We start from the raw sequence: 16961 nt of genomic DNA, 5'->3' as shown, positions 1-16961 counted from the left end.
GGTGGGAGTGGGCACCTACCAGAATAATCAGAAGAGCTTAACCTAATTGCAGTGACCTTTTTCTTCCTGAGATTTTGATACACCCCTGCAGGTCTGCATGTGGATGGGGTTGAGCATGAATATTTTATGTAAGCTCACCATATGATTAGTTCTCACCTACCTGCTGATTGAAAAACTACTTCAGAAGCAGAATTGAAGTCAGCAGTCTCTGTATCCTCTGGTATTTAACAGGATGCTAACTCTTAAAGTAGGTGTCAAGATGACTGCATTTCCAGGCAAAGAAAAATCTGGATCCCTTATAGTAGGAAGTAAATACTTTGTTACCAAAAATTTCAAATTAACTTTATTCCTCCACAAAAAAGAATTTAACTAAATGCATAAACATTAGGTGACTACACCAGGAAAAAAAATCCTTCAGAAATAATGCAGCTTCTCAAATTTCCACTATAAATCATTTTTCATTCTTGATTTATCCATTTCTCAAAATAGTTTTGTGAAGTAAATAATAAAGAACATCATGACTTCAGAAACTTGAGGCACAGAAAATGCAAGTGACAAACCCACTTAAGGCTTAACTTTGTTTGATTTCCTTCTTAAGCTTTCTGATGTTACTTACACTTTATCCCATAGAAGATTCAATTATGGAGAAGGAAGTCAGATTTCTTCCTTTAGGTACCTTCTTGAACTTTCTCTTTGTCACTAAATAAACGTTAAATACAAATGAAAAACTTTTTGTTTTAGGGAAAAGACTTTTGTTCTGACACCGGAACTTAGTCCTCGGAAACTTCAGGGTTTACCTTTTGAAAAAGCCTCAGTATGTCATTATCATGGAATTGAGTAAGTTTTTATTTACACCTTACTCTTCTGTGTGTTGCTGATGAAGCTTTTCTTATGTGAGTGTAAAAGGTATCTGTACCAAAATGGTATAAATTGAGATACAGAGTCAAAGAGAAAGTCTATCAAAAAGCGTTATAAAGCAAAACAGTGCATACACAAATTAAGAAATTGTCTTCGATTGTAAAAAAAAAAAAAGTTATGTGTGATGATTAATCAGTTTTTATAGCATTTAAACATTCTGTTATTAATTACCAGATATTTTAATCAAAATTATTGTGGTCCCTGTGTTATAAATGTGTATTTATACTAGTGGTCACATTAATATTCCCTGTTCACTAATTACATTGTAATTGCTCAGTAACTATTAGATGAAATGTGTTCCCATTTGTAACACATTAATTGTGTATAAATTTTTATAGTATTTTAATTGACCAGTCCGAATAAAATTTCAAAGGATTCTTTTGCATAAAGGTATTAAAAGTTTCTGAGCTAATGTGCACATCTACCATTTTCACAAGAACAAGAACTGGAATAATGATGATAAAATATTTTATGATAAATTTTCAAGCCTTGATGATTCATTTTGCAAAATATTTTACGTGCATAAAGCAAAACTTATTTTCTATTGATTTTCCATAAGTGAATAAGGACTTGATTTTACCTTAACGTTTAAGAAGCAACTTTATCAGTGATCACCTGAAGCATGCTATTTTGATTGGCTTCTAAACTTTTTTTTTTTTTTCTTTCAATGTGTGTGTGAGAGCAAGGGAGAGACAGTGAGTGGGAGAGGGGCAGAGAAAGAGGGAGGCAGGGAAACCGAAAGAGGCTCCAGACTCTGAGCTGTCAGCAGAGCCCAATGCAAGCTATGCAGGGCTCAAACCCACGAACTGGAAGATCATGACCTGAGCCAAAGTTGGACGCTTACCCGACTAAGCCAGCCAGGTGCCCCGGCTTGTAAACTTAATGTTTATTTCACATAAACTTTAAAAATACTTTTCTGAAGGTCATTCACTCAGGGGCTAAAGATACAAAAGATAATCATTTCCCTAAGAAGCATATACTCTGTAGAGGAGAAAGAAAACAAACACGTAAGGTTAGTAGAATATAAGTAGTGTTAAAATACAGATGTCTGCTGAGTGGATGGAAGAAATAAATGGCAGGAAGTATTTGAGAGTATTTCAAAGAGGAAATCTGAACTAAATTTTAAAGAATGAATAGGAGATTACCTGACAAAAAAGGCAATGTCTGGGTAGCAGCAAAGTGCAGAGGTACAGATTCTAGGAAGTGAAACCACATTTTTGTTTCTGACTAAGAGAGATAAACATATTGTTCTGTAATGAGACCAAATCATGACGTCTGAAGGTCACTAGTGACATGGGAGGAAAGTTGATGTTTACTTTTGAGGAGTAAAAAACCTTTATTTTTATTTTTAAAGCATGAGGTTATATGCTTGGGTTTGTGCCATTGGAAGAAATCTCACTGGCTTTTGATAAATTGAGTTGAAGTATTTCAAGCAGGAGATGTTGAAGGACTAAAATACTATCCAGGCAGTGGAAATAGAAAGGAGATTTACAAACTTAAAGCTCTCTAAAGAACTTTAGGCCAAGTAGATGGTGGGGATGAGAAGGAAGGAGATAACAAGAATTTCTTTAGGGTTTCTAGCTTAGACACACTGGAAGGATGTTGGTGCAACTGAGAAAATACAGATGGTTACCCAACACGTCATTCTAGGCATATTTAGGTTCCATGCTATATTTGAATAAGATTTATTTCATTTAAAGAGTATGTATGTAAGTTTGACACTAGAGGCAAAATATCCAGTTATTTTCAAGCATCAAAATTAAACTCCCCATTAAAGTCAGGTGCCAGAAAACGATACCGCCCTCACTGGTTTTTTTTTTCCTCTGTCAACCATTGTTCTGAATGTTTCTGTTTTAACCATTGTTTGGGCCAATCAATTAAAATAAGGAAAACAAGAAAGGTTACAGAAGTTGTATGTATTGAAAAGGAGGCCATAAGAAGTTTTTGTTTTTGTTTTTTGTTTGACAGAGAAGAGACCTGAAAAATTATTAGAAGTGATAGAATTTGAAAAGTGGCCAGTGATGAAACATTTACAAGTCTAGTTTACCTCTCAACCAACCATTTCCCATTTTAAACACTCCAAAAAAAGATCTCATTCAAAATAGCAAATAAAACCATAAATATTAGAAGTATTTTTGCAAGACATATAGAATGGAAAAAATTGCAAATACTCTATACTAGGGGACCTAAAAGCAACGTTGATTACTTAGGGGAAACATCCTTGTTTCCCTATGCACAGATTCCATATTCTAAAGGCATCAGTTCTTCTGGAATACATGTAAATATTTAATATAATTCTTAACCTTGAACCTTTGGATGAAATAATTCTTTAATTTATCTGGTAAGCCTCCTCCCTTTTATTTAAAGAATGAGATACATTTTATCATATAACCAGAAAATTTTATTGTAAAGCTAGACCTAAATAGGAAGTCCAAGGAAAAAAGCAAGTACACATTGGAATTTGATCTAATAGAGGAAGAATTTCAAATCAGAGAGCAAAAAGTGAAATATTCAGTAGATAATAGTGAGAACATGATTAAATACACAAATAAAAATAAATTAATTTAAAATGATTCTTAATTCACACCAAATATCAAAATAAATCCCAGATGTATTCAGAATTAAAAGTGAAAAATTGTGAAAGGAAAGAACTAGCATAAAATGTAGGGGAACATCTGTCCTAAATACAGGGAAGACTTTTTTATTCATTCTTCTAAGAAAGAAAAGAATGATGTCTCCGAATTTTAAAACAGTGGCGTCAGTAATCAACAGAAACAAAAGAAATCCTTAAAGTGAGGATTAAACTGAGGAAAATATTGTTGAACATAAATGAGAAGGTATTTTCTTTTGTGGTTACAGAATGCTTTCAAACCAGTGAGAAAATAAAATAAATGCCCCTGTGGAAAAGCTGGCAAAATCTTGAGCTATGTGTTTATCAAAGAGGAAATACAAATGACTGATACACATGGCAAATTGTTTTTATCAACTCTTATTTGCTTTTCAATTTACATCCTTAATGTAAATAGAAACAACGGGGAGGGTGCTTTTCACTTACAAAGTCCCGGTAGTAGTTAAGGAACAGGAAGGAGTAAGCCGGCTTCTAGAAGTGTAATTGTTACACCCTGTGTGGAGGGCTGCTCAGTAATTTAGCAAAACCCACGCAAATGTTTATAACATCAGGTTGATTCATTTAGCCTAATGGAAAAAAAAGTGATGTACACTGAAAGTTGTTATGCAAGGGTATTTTCCACAAGGTTACTTAAAACAAGAAACACTGGAAATGTCTAACTGTAGGGGCTTGGTTCAATACATTATAGTATATCCATAAAATAAAATTCTGTGCAGCCACCAAAGTGGCTAACATTAAAGAAGACTGATGAATATTGACAAGTATATGGAACAATCAGAACTGTCATACGTTGCTGGTGGGGGTATGAAATGATGGATCTACTCCAGAGAAGGATCTGGCAGGTTCGTTATAAGACTAAACACACTCAGATCCTATGGCTCAGCAGTTCCAACACTAGGCGTTTTCCTAAGAGAAAGAAATCACAACTCCACAGGAAGACTTGAACAAGATGGTACAGAGCAGTTTTATCCGTAATGGCCCCAGATTGGAAACAGCCTAGGGGTAGGGCAGTACAATGGATAAAAAAGCTGGTGTATGTATGGAAAGCAATACTACAAAAACAACATGTGTTACATGCAATAACATTGCACTTTTGTCTGTGTGTGGAAAAACAGTTGAAGTAAGAAGTTGAGGACTTTAAAACGAGCAATAGGGAGCTACCCACCCCCATAAACAAACAAATCTTTCTGTGACTCAGTTTCCTTTACATTTGTGGTCCTTAATCTGAGGACATGGAGATCACACTAATGAAGTTGTTGTAGGAGGTGGGCACAATGAATCCAGAAGATTTGGGTATATAGTGTGGGGGGCTATTCTGTTCAACATGGGTAATGTATCTGCTTGGGACAAAATTCCAGTGGAATTTTAACGTAAACATGAAGCTGAAAGGAGAGTTCTCTCTTTCTCGTGTTGCTATAAACTTTTAGACTCCTTGAGCTCCTCTATACCCAGACATAAGGAATATTTGGAAAAAATACATATAAACTGTTCAAGTACAAATCAATGTTTTCTTAAGGCAAATGAAATATATCCTCTGTTGGCTCATTTGTCTGCTTTTTCACCTATTTTATCCTGGAGTGTTAGGTACCACTGATTGTAAGATGCACTGTTTTCTTTAACAACAAATTAAACTCTGCTGTCAAACTGTGACAGTTGGCCACACCAGCCTCCTGTTGCTTTCAGATTTCTTTCATCTACCCCAAGAGATCTGGCAGTTTCTCCTGCCTTCATTGACATTGCTTGGTGTGTGCTAGGCAGTACCTTGCCTGTTACGTAGTTACCAAACAAAAATAGCCTCGTCTTCTTGGAGGTATTTTTCTTTCTTTGGATGCATAAAAGCATTTGGTTATGGTTTTGCAAGAAAATATTAGAAGTGTAAGTCACTCATCCAACTCTGAATATTCACTTCACTAATATCAAATGTGCACCCTGCTATTCTGTTTCTGTTCCTTTCTTATTTACAAAGTACTTTTTGTTTCAGTACCGGATCATTGTATAATCATTTGAAGACATTTTAAATGGCACAGTCCACAGGCACAGTACACATAATTCAGTTGAAGGAATGACATTATGAACAGCTGTGATCAAGAGATGTTAAAACTGGAAGGAAAATATCTGCATGTTAGAATTAAAATCTCAGAGTAGAAAAAAATATTCATTTGTATCTTTTTTCTCAAAAATTTTCTCTGGGCTCATCAGGCATTACATTACCTCTTGCCTACAACCTTTCTTAACACTCATGGTTCTTAATTTTGTTCTAGATTCTGTCGGTTGCCCAGAATAGAAAGAGGACTCATCAGCGATCGTTAGGGTTACTGCTGACTTTTAATGAAATGTGTTTTATTAAACAAGAGACTGGAGAAAGATGTTACAGAACCGAGAGACCCGTTGGGCCCCCAACTTCACATTCTGACTTGGGAGCTCAGTGTTCTCCCCTGTGAAAGCAAACTACTGGGTTAGATCAGAGATTTTCGGTCCTAGCTATGCCTTACAGTCACCTGGATGGCTTTTGAAAAAACGCGCATGACTGGGTTTCACCCCAGACCAGTTAAATCAGAAACCTGGGCATGTAGATCTGGTATCTATCTCGTAAAAGCTCTTCTGGTGATTTTAATGGTCAGCCATGGATTGACCGATCCCCAGGCGTGATGATTCTTCCAACTTACATAAGATACTACACTAAATTGGTTAAGGTCAGGTTCTGAACTCACCAACCGGGGTCTGAAATCCTGGGGAGGCTGCATATTATCAGCACACTGTAAGGTCTGCTGTGGTAGAAAGTAAACCTGCTGCTGCTGCTGATGATGATGATGACGATGATAAGAGCAAGAGCAGCCTACATTTATTCACTGCTTTGCTTGCATGTTCTAGGCACTGATTCTGAGTGCTTACATGTTCCTGTTCAAGGAATCCTCACAGTGGCTCTTGGAGATGACTGGTGTCAATCTCATTTTGCAAGTGAGGCAGCAGAAGCATAGATAAAAGTTAAGCAATTTGGCCAAGTCCAAACAGCTAATCAGTGGTGGAGCCAGATTTAAATAAATCCAGGGAGTCCGGCTCTTCAAAATCAAATATGAAAGTGTCACGAGGGATAGAAAAAAGTCCTTAAAGCCTCTGTCAGGCAATCAGATGTTAGGGTAATGATATACTCCCTGGGAGTTGAACTAAAAGCTTATGGACCCAAAGTTCTGATTTTAGGGAACGTCTTAGAATTTTATAAGCCAAGAGGACGGATTGTAAAGAAAGGTTTTAATTTTTATGGTCCACCCATCATGTATGTGAAGCCATTTGTGTTTCCCTGATGCGGCTGTAGCAGGGGAGAAAGGGAAGAAAGAGTATTTCAAGGCCGCATGCCTCATAGGTGATTCTCCCGATATGCTTATTTGTTGTACTTAACAACATGTAATTTCTTTATGTCCAGAAGCATTCACTGAGCTAACTTCTCATTGATTCCTTGAATCAGATTTGGCTAGAAACCAGATGCACGGGGACAGTTGAAGTTGTTTGAAGAAAAATCTGTCAATCAGCAGTAAAGGGGGGAAGTGAGTTTCAAAGAAAAATTTTAAATGTTCTGAGCTGTGTTTGGTGAGCCAGTTAGAATACCTTTATACCCTTTTCATCTTTGTGTTGAAAATAAACTTGCCCTTTCTAACAAAAGTCAGCATTTCATGTTGTTACATATCAACCATACTGAGGAATCAGAGGTTGGTAGAGATTTAAAGAGTATTAAGACAGCAACTCTATTATTTTGAAAATAAGCCAGAGGATTAGCTTAATCTGTTGCCCAGAAATAGTCAAAGAGGAATCAGATCGTACTTCAAAATTTTTAATCTTTTGCCACGTCATCTAGCAGACTAGAAAAAAACTGAACTTGTGAGGGAAGTCAGCCGTTTGCTCAACAATTATTAGGAATTTAAAGTAAGAGGTTTTCAAGTGAATGTTCCGCCGTTTCCTAATTGGCAGGGAAAGGCCGTTGCCGTCCTGGAGACTGTGATTTTAATGGTCTTTCTCTTGTTCAGATATTGCTTGGATGACCGAAAAGCACTAGAAAGAGACGGGGGATTTTCTGAACTTCAGTCTCGTCTTATTCGTTATGAAACCCAGACCACCTGCACCAGAGAGGGTTTTCCGGTGCCCACGGTGTTGAGCCCTCTTCCATCACCTGCAGTCTTGTCAGAGCCTGGAAGCATCCCTGACGGAGAAGCTCCACAAAGTGAGCTCCGAACTGAAGTGTCTCGATTGAAAAGGAGATCAAAAGATCTAAATTGCCTTTATCCCCCCAAAAGGTGATATGTTAAGTACATAAAAATAGTCTCTTGACAGAAAGTGTTAGTGCCTAGAGTACTCTTTTATTTATTTATTTATTTATTTGACCTTTATTTTTATTCAACGTTTATTTATTTATTTATTTATTTTTTATTTTGGGGACAGAGAGAGACAGAGCATGAACGGGGGAGGGGCAGAGAGAGAGGGAGACACAGAATCGGAAACAGGCTCCAGGCTCTGAGCCATCAGGCCAGAGCCCGACGCGGGGCTCGAACTCGCGGACCGCGAGATCATGACCTGGCTGAAGTCGGACGCTTAACCGACTGCGCCACCCAGGCGCCCCTGACCTTTATTTTTAAAAAAATTTTTTGACAGAGAGAGCAAGAGTGTGAGCGGGGAAGGGGGGCAGAGGGAGGGGGGGGTGAGAGAGAGAGAGAGGATCCCAAGCAAGTTCCATACTCAGTGTGGAGCCAGACACAGGGCTCAGCTCCATCCCGCAGCTCCAGGATCATGACCTGAACCGAAGAGTTGGATGCTCAACTGACTGAGCCATATTAGTCCTTCCTATTACCCAGAAGCAGCAGAACTGCTTTGTGGAAGAGGGGGTTTGGGGATGGCAGCTTTCCTACTGTCTGCCTGCCTCCTCCCACTGCTTTCTGCCTGCCCCGGCCCCTTCAACAGGGACTTCCATTGTTTCACGTAAAATATAGCTTAAAACACTACATAATATTATACGAAACTTTTCCAGACCCTTTTTTTGCTAGCTAAGGAAAATGTCCAAATACTGGAACAGAAGTTTTCGTAAACACTCTGAATTCTGTTGGATTCGTAGGTCTTTAGTACCTTTGTCAAATTTAGGTCTTTGGCATCTACAGCAAGCTTTAAATTTTTATCGTATGTATGTAAATCTTTCAAAAATTAGGAAATATGTTAAAGTGAGACTTTCAGATCTTTTTTTTTTTTGGAGCAGTTAGAAATATTAGAATACGATTTCTCTGATATGGAATAACCAAATTATCATTTTTTAATTAAAAAAATTTTTCTAATGTTATTTATTTTTGAGAGAGAAGACAGAGCATGAGAGGGGGAGGGGCAGAGAGAGAGACACACACACACACAAAATCTGAAGCAGGCTCCAGGCTCTGAGCTGTCAGCACAGAATACGATGTGGGGCTGGAACCCACGAACCTTGAGATCATGACCTGAACTGAAGTCAGATGCTTAACCAACTGAGCCACTCAGATGCCCATGTAATAACTAAATTATTTTTATGAGGACTTTATAAATTCATGGTACTTTTTACACATGATAAACCTAAAAAGCAAATCTGTTAACATTTCCTATACTGTATTTTGTAGCAATGTTTTTTATTCTGACTTGAGACTAATAATAAGATAATGTGTTCTGGAAAAGAAAGAACACTGTGGTCTGTGGCTTAGCGGAATTGAAGGATATGAGACCCTATCTTGTAAAAGGAAATTTAAACATTTTAGAGAGATGGAACCATGATCCAATTTTAGTTTCATTTGTATTTAACACTTATTTTGCCCAGGTAATTGCATGGGTACAATAAGTATAGGTTATGGTTTCTTAGTCAAAATTATCTTTATAGAAAAGCATAAGTACTTATGCTGATTATTAAATTTACAAATATCACCACCTGGAGTTCCAGAGCTGATTGAGGTGAGAAGTTGTAGATTGACAGGGCTGGCAATAGCATACTCCTCGTTGCTTTTCCTCCTAGCTGAAATTCTCGTTTGTTGTTCCTTGCTTTGTATGTTTTAGTCACTCATTTGAAGAACTAAGAGAGCAACTGTATAGTTGTCAGTTACTTAAGGCAGTAGCAGCAAGAAATCTTGTTTGCTTTTCTTAGGTTTATGTTTCAGTGGCTATAGTTGTCACATTTAGGACAGAAAATGGGCCTCATTGTTGATTTACTTCATTTGTGTTTTTGATATATTTCTCCACAATAGACTTGTGAAGTCTGAAAGTTCAGATTCTCTTCTTTCTCAGACAAGTGGCAGCACTAATCCTCATCATCATGCAGTGACGTCCAGAAAACCACGAGCAGAGCGATCATTATCTGTGACCTGTCCATCTGTTCCAGTTCTTAGCAATGAAACTTCAAAAGTCACTACAAAAGCCAGTTGTGGTCAAAAAAGTGTGCATGGATCAAAAACATCAAGGCAAATTAAGGAATCAAGATCACAGAAACACACACGGGTAAAGATTTCTTTCCTGTCTCTTAGTTCTACATGGAAGAAATTCCTGTACTTAGTTCATTTAAAATGTATGTCTAAAAATTTTATGAATGGAATAACATGGCATCTGTAATGTACTTTAAAATAATCCAACATAAGAAAGATAATGGATAAGTGGGCAGAGGTATAAATGAAATTAGCCACAAATTGATCCTTATTGAAACTGATATATTGAAATAAGGATTCATTATAAAATGTTCTACTTTTCAGTGTTTGAAATGTTCCATAATAAAAAATAAATACACTTATGTACATCTCTACTGTATGTAGCCTTTACACTCAGATTTTGTTTGAGAATTCATGATATGAATTCCTCTTAATATACTCCAGTCATTTATTCCTGACAGATATCTTATGATATGTGTGACCATATAAATATTCCAGACCTCTTTTTTTCCCAGTTGTTTTGTCTCGATAAACTTATCTTTCACAGAGTTACAGGAGTGTGTAATTCACACAAATCTAAAGAAGCAATACATTTGTACCTTTTCCAAGAAATATTAGTCATATGTTATGTTCTATTCAAGATACTGAAAGAGGTAGTTACGGAAACCCTGAAGAAACACAGCATTACTGAAGCTCATGGATGTTTCACTGCATGCAGCCAACGTCTCTTTGAGATCTCCAAGTTCTATCTGAAGGTACAGTGTCTTCTTTCGTAACAGCAAAATTGAGGTCCTGATATTCCTATTTGACAAAGTACATTTTAGCCTATCACTTGTTACCAGATTTTTTTTTTTTTTTTTTTTAAGTGGAGATTGAAAAACTGGAGCCAGTGGGTGCCCAGGTGGCTCAGTCCATTGAGGGTCCAACTCCTGATTTTGGCTCAGGTCATGATCTCATGGTTGTGGGATCGAGCCTCATGTTGGGCTCCACACTGAGCTTGGAGCCTACTTAGGACCCTGTCTCTCTCCCTCTGCCCCTCTCCTCTCTCTCTTTAAAAAAAAAAAAAGAGAAAAAAATTGCAGCCAAAATATTTTATATTGAGTTTTGTCTTCATATATAGAAAACTACATTTTAACTGGTATCCTCAATATCTCCCTAACAAGTCTTTGACTTTAAAGCTTTAAAACATGTTTAATTAGTAATTTTAGTATAGAGTGAAAAAGGCAACTGGGATGAGTGTCAGAACACCCTGTTCCTAATTTTGGATCCACTGTCAGCTAGTTGTAAGACATTGGACAGATCAGCCACGCAGATGATGCTTCTGTAAAACTTGGACGCTGTTGGATTATCTCCAGTTTTTAGAGTTTCGGACTCAAATCAGAGTTGTGCGTGAGTTCCTGGTTAAAACTACAGATTGACCATGTGCATTTAATTCGCCTTCTTTTTAAAATCTCTCAAGAAAGATGGTATTAAAGTACAAAAACAAAGAAACAAAGAGAGAAAAAAAGTATAGAAGTATGGTTAGTACGTTGTTGAACAAGACAGAGCCCACAGAAGCATGGTATCATGGAGAAGCCCGCGCCCCGCGGAGCACCAGTGAGGAACAAACCACTTCATGTAACAGGTCTCCGAGGTGCTCAAGGTTTGAAGACACCGAGTATCATGGAAGAAAGGAGCGTGGTGCCAGGCGGAAGATAAGGGGATTGAATAAAGATCTATAAAGGGAACTGGGGAACCTTGCTCTACAGGTCCTTCTGCCACAAGGGTAACTTCATGGTACACTGCACGTACTCTCCCCCCCCAGCTCTGTGACAGTGCAGACAGTAGTCTCTGGAGAAAAAAGATTTAAAGGCCACAAGGAAAAAACCAGCTGGCCTCCTAATAACCCTACTTTGTAACGCCTCCAGACAGAGCTTCCAATATAATTTTATATCTCATTTTTAAATATGATTGGGCCTCCAAGGATTAGCAGACTTTTGAGGGTTTTCCAGTAAAGAGATACCAAAATGTAAAGGAATGAAGGGAACTCGTAAGGAGCAGAAAGCTGTAGAAAACTTCATAAAAACTAAAATTCTCTCGGAGAGAAGATAATTGCATCCGTAAAACTAGAACAGGATGCTGTTTCCAGAAACTGTATAGAACATGAAAGCTTCTTGAAATTAAAAATGTGATAAAATCAATCCAACAGAAAGGCTGAACAGTTGAGATGAAGAAATTTACCAGAAATTAGAATCAAATGATAAAATCAGGAAACATAGGATAAGAAAATGGGAGGTTCCTCAAAAAACTAAAAATAGAACTACTCTACACCCCAGCCGTTGCACTACTAGGAATTTATCCAAAGGATACAAAAATGCTGATTTGAAGGGGCACATGTACCCCAATGTTTATAGCAGCACCATCAACAGTAGCTAAATTATGTAAAGAACCCAAATGTCCATTGACTGATGAATGGGTAAAGAAGATGGGGTGTGTATATATAATGGAATACTACTAGACAATGAAAAGGAATGAAATCTTGCCATTTGCAACAACGTGGATGGAACTAGAGGGTATTATGCTAAGTGAAATAAGTCAGAGGAAGACAAATATATGCTTTCACTGATATATGGACTTTGAGGAACTCAACAGATGAACATAGGGGAGCAGAAGGTGCTTCAAAGCATCTGCAAAGAGGATGAAGTTTAGCAGAAGAAGGGAATGAGTCGAAAACCAAGAGCTGACCTAAGGAGCAGTTAGACCAAATCAGAGCAGATTTTGGGAGAAAGATTGCCAGGTGAAAAAATAAGAATAAGAATAAAAATCAGATTTTTATAAAACCTTAACTGAGAGATTATCCAGTGTATTTGAGTATTTGAAACAACTTTGCTGTTTGTACGTTGAATCAGTCTATTGTAGCATTTGGCGGGGGGGGGGGGGGGGGGGGGGTACCTAGAATTACACACATGGCAAACTAAGCAAATGTAATTTAACTACAGGATAGACAAAATGCTACATGAGAGGATAATTATAATACATACTTAGCTCAAGACTGAACTGTACTTACGGAGGTATAATAATGCAAACACACTATTAATAAAAAATGTGGCCCAACAGTTATTGAGAGGAAGGGGAGGGGCTGGCAGGATTCAGACACCTGAACCCACTACTTGAACCCATAACAGTGTTCATTGCCTCTAATTCCTAAATCAAAAAGTAGCAGCATAAGCATATTATTCAGAAACCTGAAGGTATAAATAAGAGAAACAGCTAAAAGAACCAAAAGTGGCCATCTGTCTTCTGGGAAGCATAACTTAGAGGTACAGCAGAGGACTGCTTTTTTTTTTTTTTTTTAATAATTTTTTTTTTGACTTTGTAATCTAATTTGATATAATCCTATTTTTTTAAAGTCAAGAGATTTCAGTTTCCTTTCCTGTCAACAAAGAGTCATTCCCTCTTTTTTGTAGAATGAAATAAACGAAAAGAAGAGAAAAAAGAGATTTTATCTAAAAAATAAATACAAATGCTATATATTCATTTCCCGAGTACCAAAGCATTAGTGGATACTCATAGTCAAAGATGAAGCTTAGATTTGGTCAGTGCTGCTGCGAATATGAGGTTAGAATGACATAGATATATATATATATATATTATATATTATATATATAGTACACTTATATATATTTATATGTATTTTCCTGTTGTTACAGATGTTAAAGTATCTTGATACTTCAGGGTAGAGCTAATTATAATCTTTTACTTTGATTTTTTTTTTTGGTAATATTTCCTGAGTCCCACTGATACTTGTACAATGTTTTAGGATAATCTCAAGTTTATTTGATTAATAATGACTTGTTCTCTGTAATTTAATGTACAAATCATGAAATGCTCTATTTTGTTATATTTAGGATCTTAAAACTTCAAGGGGTTTATTTGAAGAAATGAAGAAAACAGCAAACAACAATGCTGTACAGGTAAATAGCTTATTCCCAAGAAACTACATTCAATTAAATTGCTATTTTATTTTAGGGTAGCTATGATGCTGTTATATATGCTGTAAGAATTCTCTTTAAAATAATAATAGACTAATGCAAACAGAGCATTTTGGAGTATTTAATAGGTTGCTCTACTAACAAAAGAGTTTCTAGAAATGGTGTTAAGAAAGAAAAATATTTTTAAATCCAAAGAGCTGGAAAAATTAATCCATTTTGATTAGTTGTTTTCAGAGTTTGGTTTAATTTCTTTCCAGTGACCCTCTGAAAACGTTTTTTTAAAAAGGTGAAAAAATAGAGCAGAATCTTTATTGTGTTCAGTGAGGACAATTCCTGTACTCTGCAGTCAAAATCTACCTTCGGTTTTCTTTCCTTCAGTTAGAAAATAAAATGTGCTTTTAAGATAAAATGCGTTTTAAGATTTTTGACGCGCTACTTCTAATTTCAAATTTCTGTGATACTGTTTGAATTTTATCTTTTGCTATCCCTTGTGTTTTCAGTAGAAACAAACAATAATCACATTTTTTCTCCTCCTAGGTGATTGAATGGGTATTAGAAAAGACAAGCAAGAAATAACACAGAATCTTTCTCTTTGGACAGTTGTAAATTGGCCAGAGCTGTTATTTCCTATTTGTTTCTTTAGTTTGAAAATTATGAGCAAATTTCAAACTTTATTCATAGAATAGATGTTTTGTCTCTAAATAATTTTATAAATATCCAATATTTATATAGTTTTGAGGATGCTCAATTAATGTGCTTTTTTAATTGTATACTTATTTTACAGTTTCACTATATTTTAATTTTTAAGGTTAATATTTTAAAATATGTTTTTAAATCTTTACTCTTGGTTATTTATTTCAATAAATAGAAAAAGTTACTTCTTTTCTTCTTGGTCAATGTCTTTGTTGTTAGGCCAGATAAAATGACTGAATCTCAAGTAAGACATTGCCAGTGGCTTTTCTCATGTGACCCAACAGCATACTTTATTGGGAAGTTCCTGGTTTAGAAAACATTTACGCAGGTAGCTGTCTTCCCTTAGCCCTGCCTCGGGGCCAGCGCTGTTGGAGCTATTCATGTTTATTTGGGATTAGAAATGAAGAAAGGGCAGAAATTGTGAAAATAAGATATAGTGAAAATGACTAAGTAGAGACTCCCAGAAAACAAGATCTTTTCTCATGGTAGAAAATCTGGAAAATGCAGAAAATACAAAACAGAGTAAAAAAAATTCCAACATTGCCCCACTATCTCTAGGTAAACACTGGTAATATTTTTAAAATATATATGTTATTATTTTTAAAATATTTTAAAAGTTGGGGCCATACATGTGTGTATATGTGTGTATGTGTGTTCATCTGTGTCTGTGTATTAATTTAATAGCCTGTTTTCCACTTAACAACATATCATGAAATATATATATATATATATATCATTTTAATAACTGTGTAATATCAAGGAACCACAATTTGTTTAACCAGTCCCCATTGTAAGACATAATAGGCTCAATTTTTCCCTATTATAAATAAAACTGTAATGAATCTTCCTAATGCATCACTGATTATTTTCTCTGTATAACTTTTTAGGAGTGGAATTTGTGAGTCTTAAGACTGATGGCGATATTTCCAAATTGCCTTTCTGAGAAATCAGTTTTTGCATACCCACCAGCAGAGTCCCTGTTTCCTTTTTTGGTGACTAAAAATAGTGAGGGTGAGCATTTTATTTACAGTATATAAAGAACCAAAGAACCCTTACAGCTTAATAAGACATAACCTAGAGGGTTTTTTTTTTTAATTTTTTTTTTCAACATTTATTTATTTTTGGGACAGAGAGAGACAGAGCATGAACGGGGGAGGGGCAGAGAGAGAGGGAGACACAGAATCGGAAACAGGCTCCAGGCTCTGAGCCATCAGCCCAGAGCCTGACGCGGGGCTCGAACTCACGGACCACGAGATCGTGACCTGGCTGAAGTCAGACGCTTAACCGACTGCGCCACCCAGGCGCCCCTAGAGAGTTTTTTTTAATAGGCAAGGAGTTGAAAAAACATTCCACAAAATGTTACAAAAGAAGATATAGGAATGGCAATAAACACATGAAAAGATGTTCAGTGTCCTCACTCAAGAGAATATAAATTAATGAGATGCCTCTAAACACCAACTAGAATGTGTAAAACTTTAAAACTGATGACACCATGTCTTGGTGACTATGTGGAGCATTTGGAAATCTCCTGCACTGATGTTGGGAATGGAAAATGCAATAATCATTTTGGAAAATATTTGAGTTTCTTATAAAATTCAGTTTACACTCCGCATATGACTCAGCCATTCCCGCGTTTACCCAAGGTAAATAAAAGCTGTGTTGTGCAAAAAATTGTACTAAATACTCATAGCCACTTAATGCTTAGTAGCACCAAACTAGAAACAACCAAGATGTCCATCAATAAGTGAATGGATAAGCAAATCATAAAATAACCATGGGGCGCCTGGGTGGCTCAGTCGGTTGAGCATCCGACTTTTGATTTCAGCTCAGATCATTATCTCACAACTGTGAGATCGAGCCCCATGTCCGGCTCTGCATTGAGCATGGAGCCTGCTTAAGATTCACTCTCTCCCTCTCCCTTTGCCCCTCCTTCCCTCCACCAAAAATAATAATAAAATAAAATATCCACATAATGAAATACTACTTATCAATATAATAGAACAAACTAAAAATATGCAGCAACATGTGGATGACTCTCAAAATGAGCTCAGAAGAAAATGGCAGAAATATGAAATTCTAGAAGAGGAAATACAGAGTCACAGAAAGGAAAAATGGTTTCCTGCGGTCAGATGTTGGAGTGACCGGAAAGTGACACGAGGAAACTTTGTGGTAATATAAATGTTCTATGTCATGGTTGTGATGGTAGGTATACTGGCTGCACATTTCTCAAAACTCATCAAACCGTATACTTGGAATTGTTGCATGCTGCGTAACATGGGTACTAGAGTGTTCACCTAGATACTTAGGCAAATCACTCTGTCTTGATTTCCTTCTAAA

General features: G+C 36.5%; 1 protein-coding gene across 3 annotated transcripts in view; it reads left to right on the top strand.

Annotated features, from left to right (window-relative positions):
• Positions 1–15471, top strand: part of MTBP (MDM2 binding protein) — an 81032-nt gene extending 65561 nt beyond the window's left edge. Inside the window, exons 17-22 of one of the 3 annotated variants that reach the window (XM_025922854.2) lie at positions 742–837; positions 7567–7833; positions 9787–10036; positions 10602–10715; positions 13848–13913; positions 14469–15471. In XM_025922854.2, coding sequence (XP_025778639.1) covers positions 742–837; positions 7567–7833; positions 9787–10036; positions 10602–10715; positions 13848–13913; positions 14469–14507 — 832 coding nt within the window. In that variant the 3' untranslated portion in view covers positions 14508–15471. Of the gene's footprint in view, positions 1–741; positions 838–7566; positions 7834–9786; positions 10037–10601; positions 10716–13847; positions 13914–14468 lie in introns of those variants that run through there. The other 2 variants (XM_086695679.1, XM_086695680.1) reach the window with 2 other exon arrangements.
• The last annotated feature ends 1490 nt before the right edge of the window (positions 15472–16961 follow it).

Source organism: Puma concolor, chromosome F2, assembly GCF_028749965.1.
Source record: "Puma concolor isolate L17-30 chromosome F2, mPumCon1.1.hap2, whole genome shotgun sequence".
Classification (NCBI taxonomy): domain Eukaryota; kingdom Metazoa; phylum Chordata; class Mammalia; order Carnivora; family Felidae; genus Puma; species Puma concolor.
Note: the sequence above shows the minus strand (reverse complement) of the source record. Positions and strands in the feature narration are given on the sequence as shown.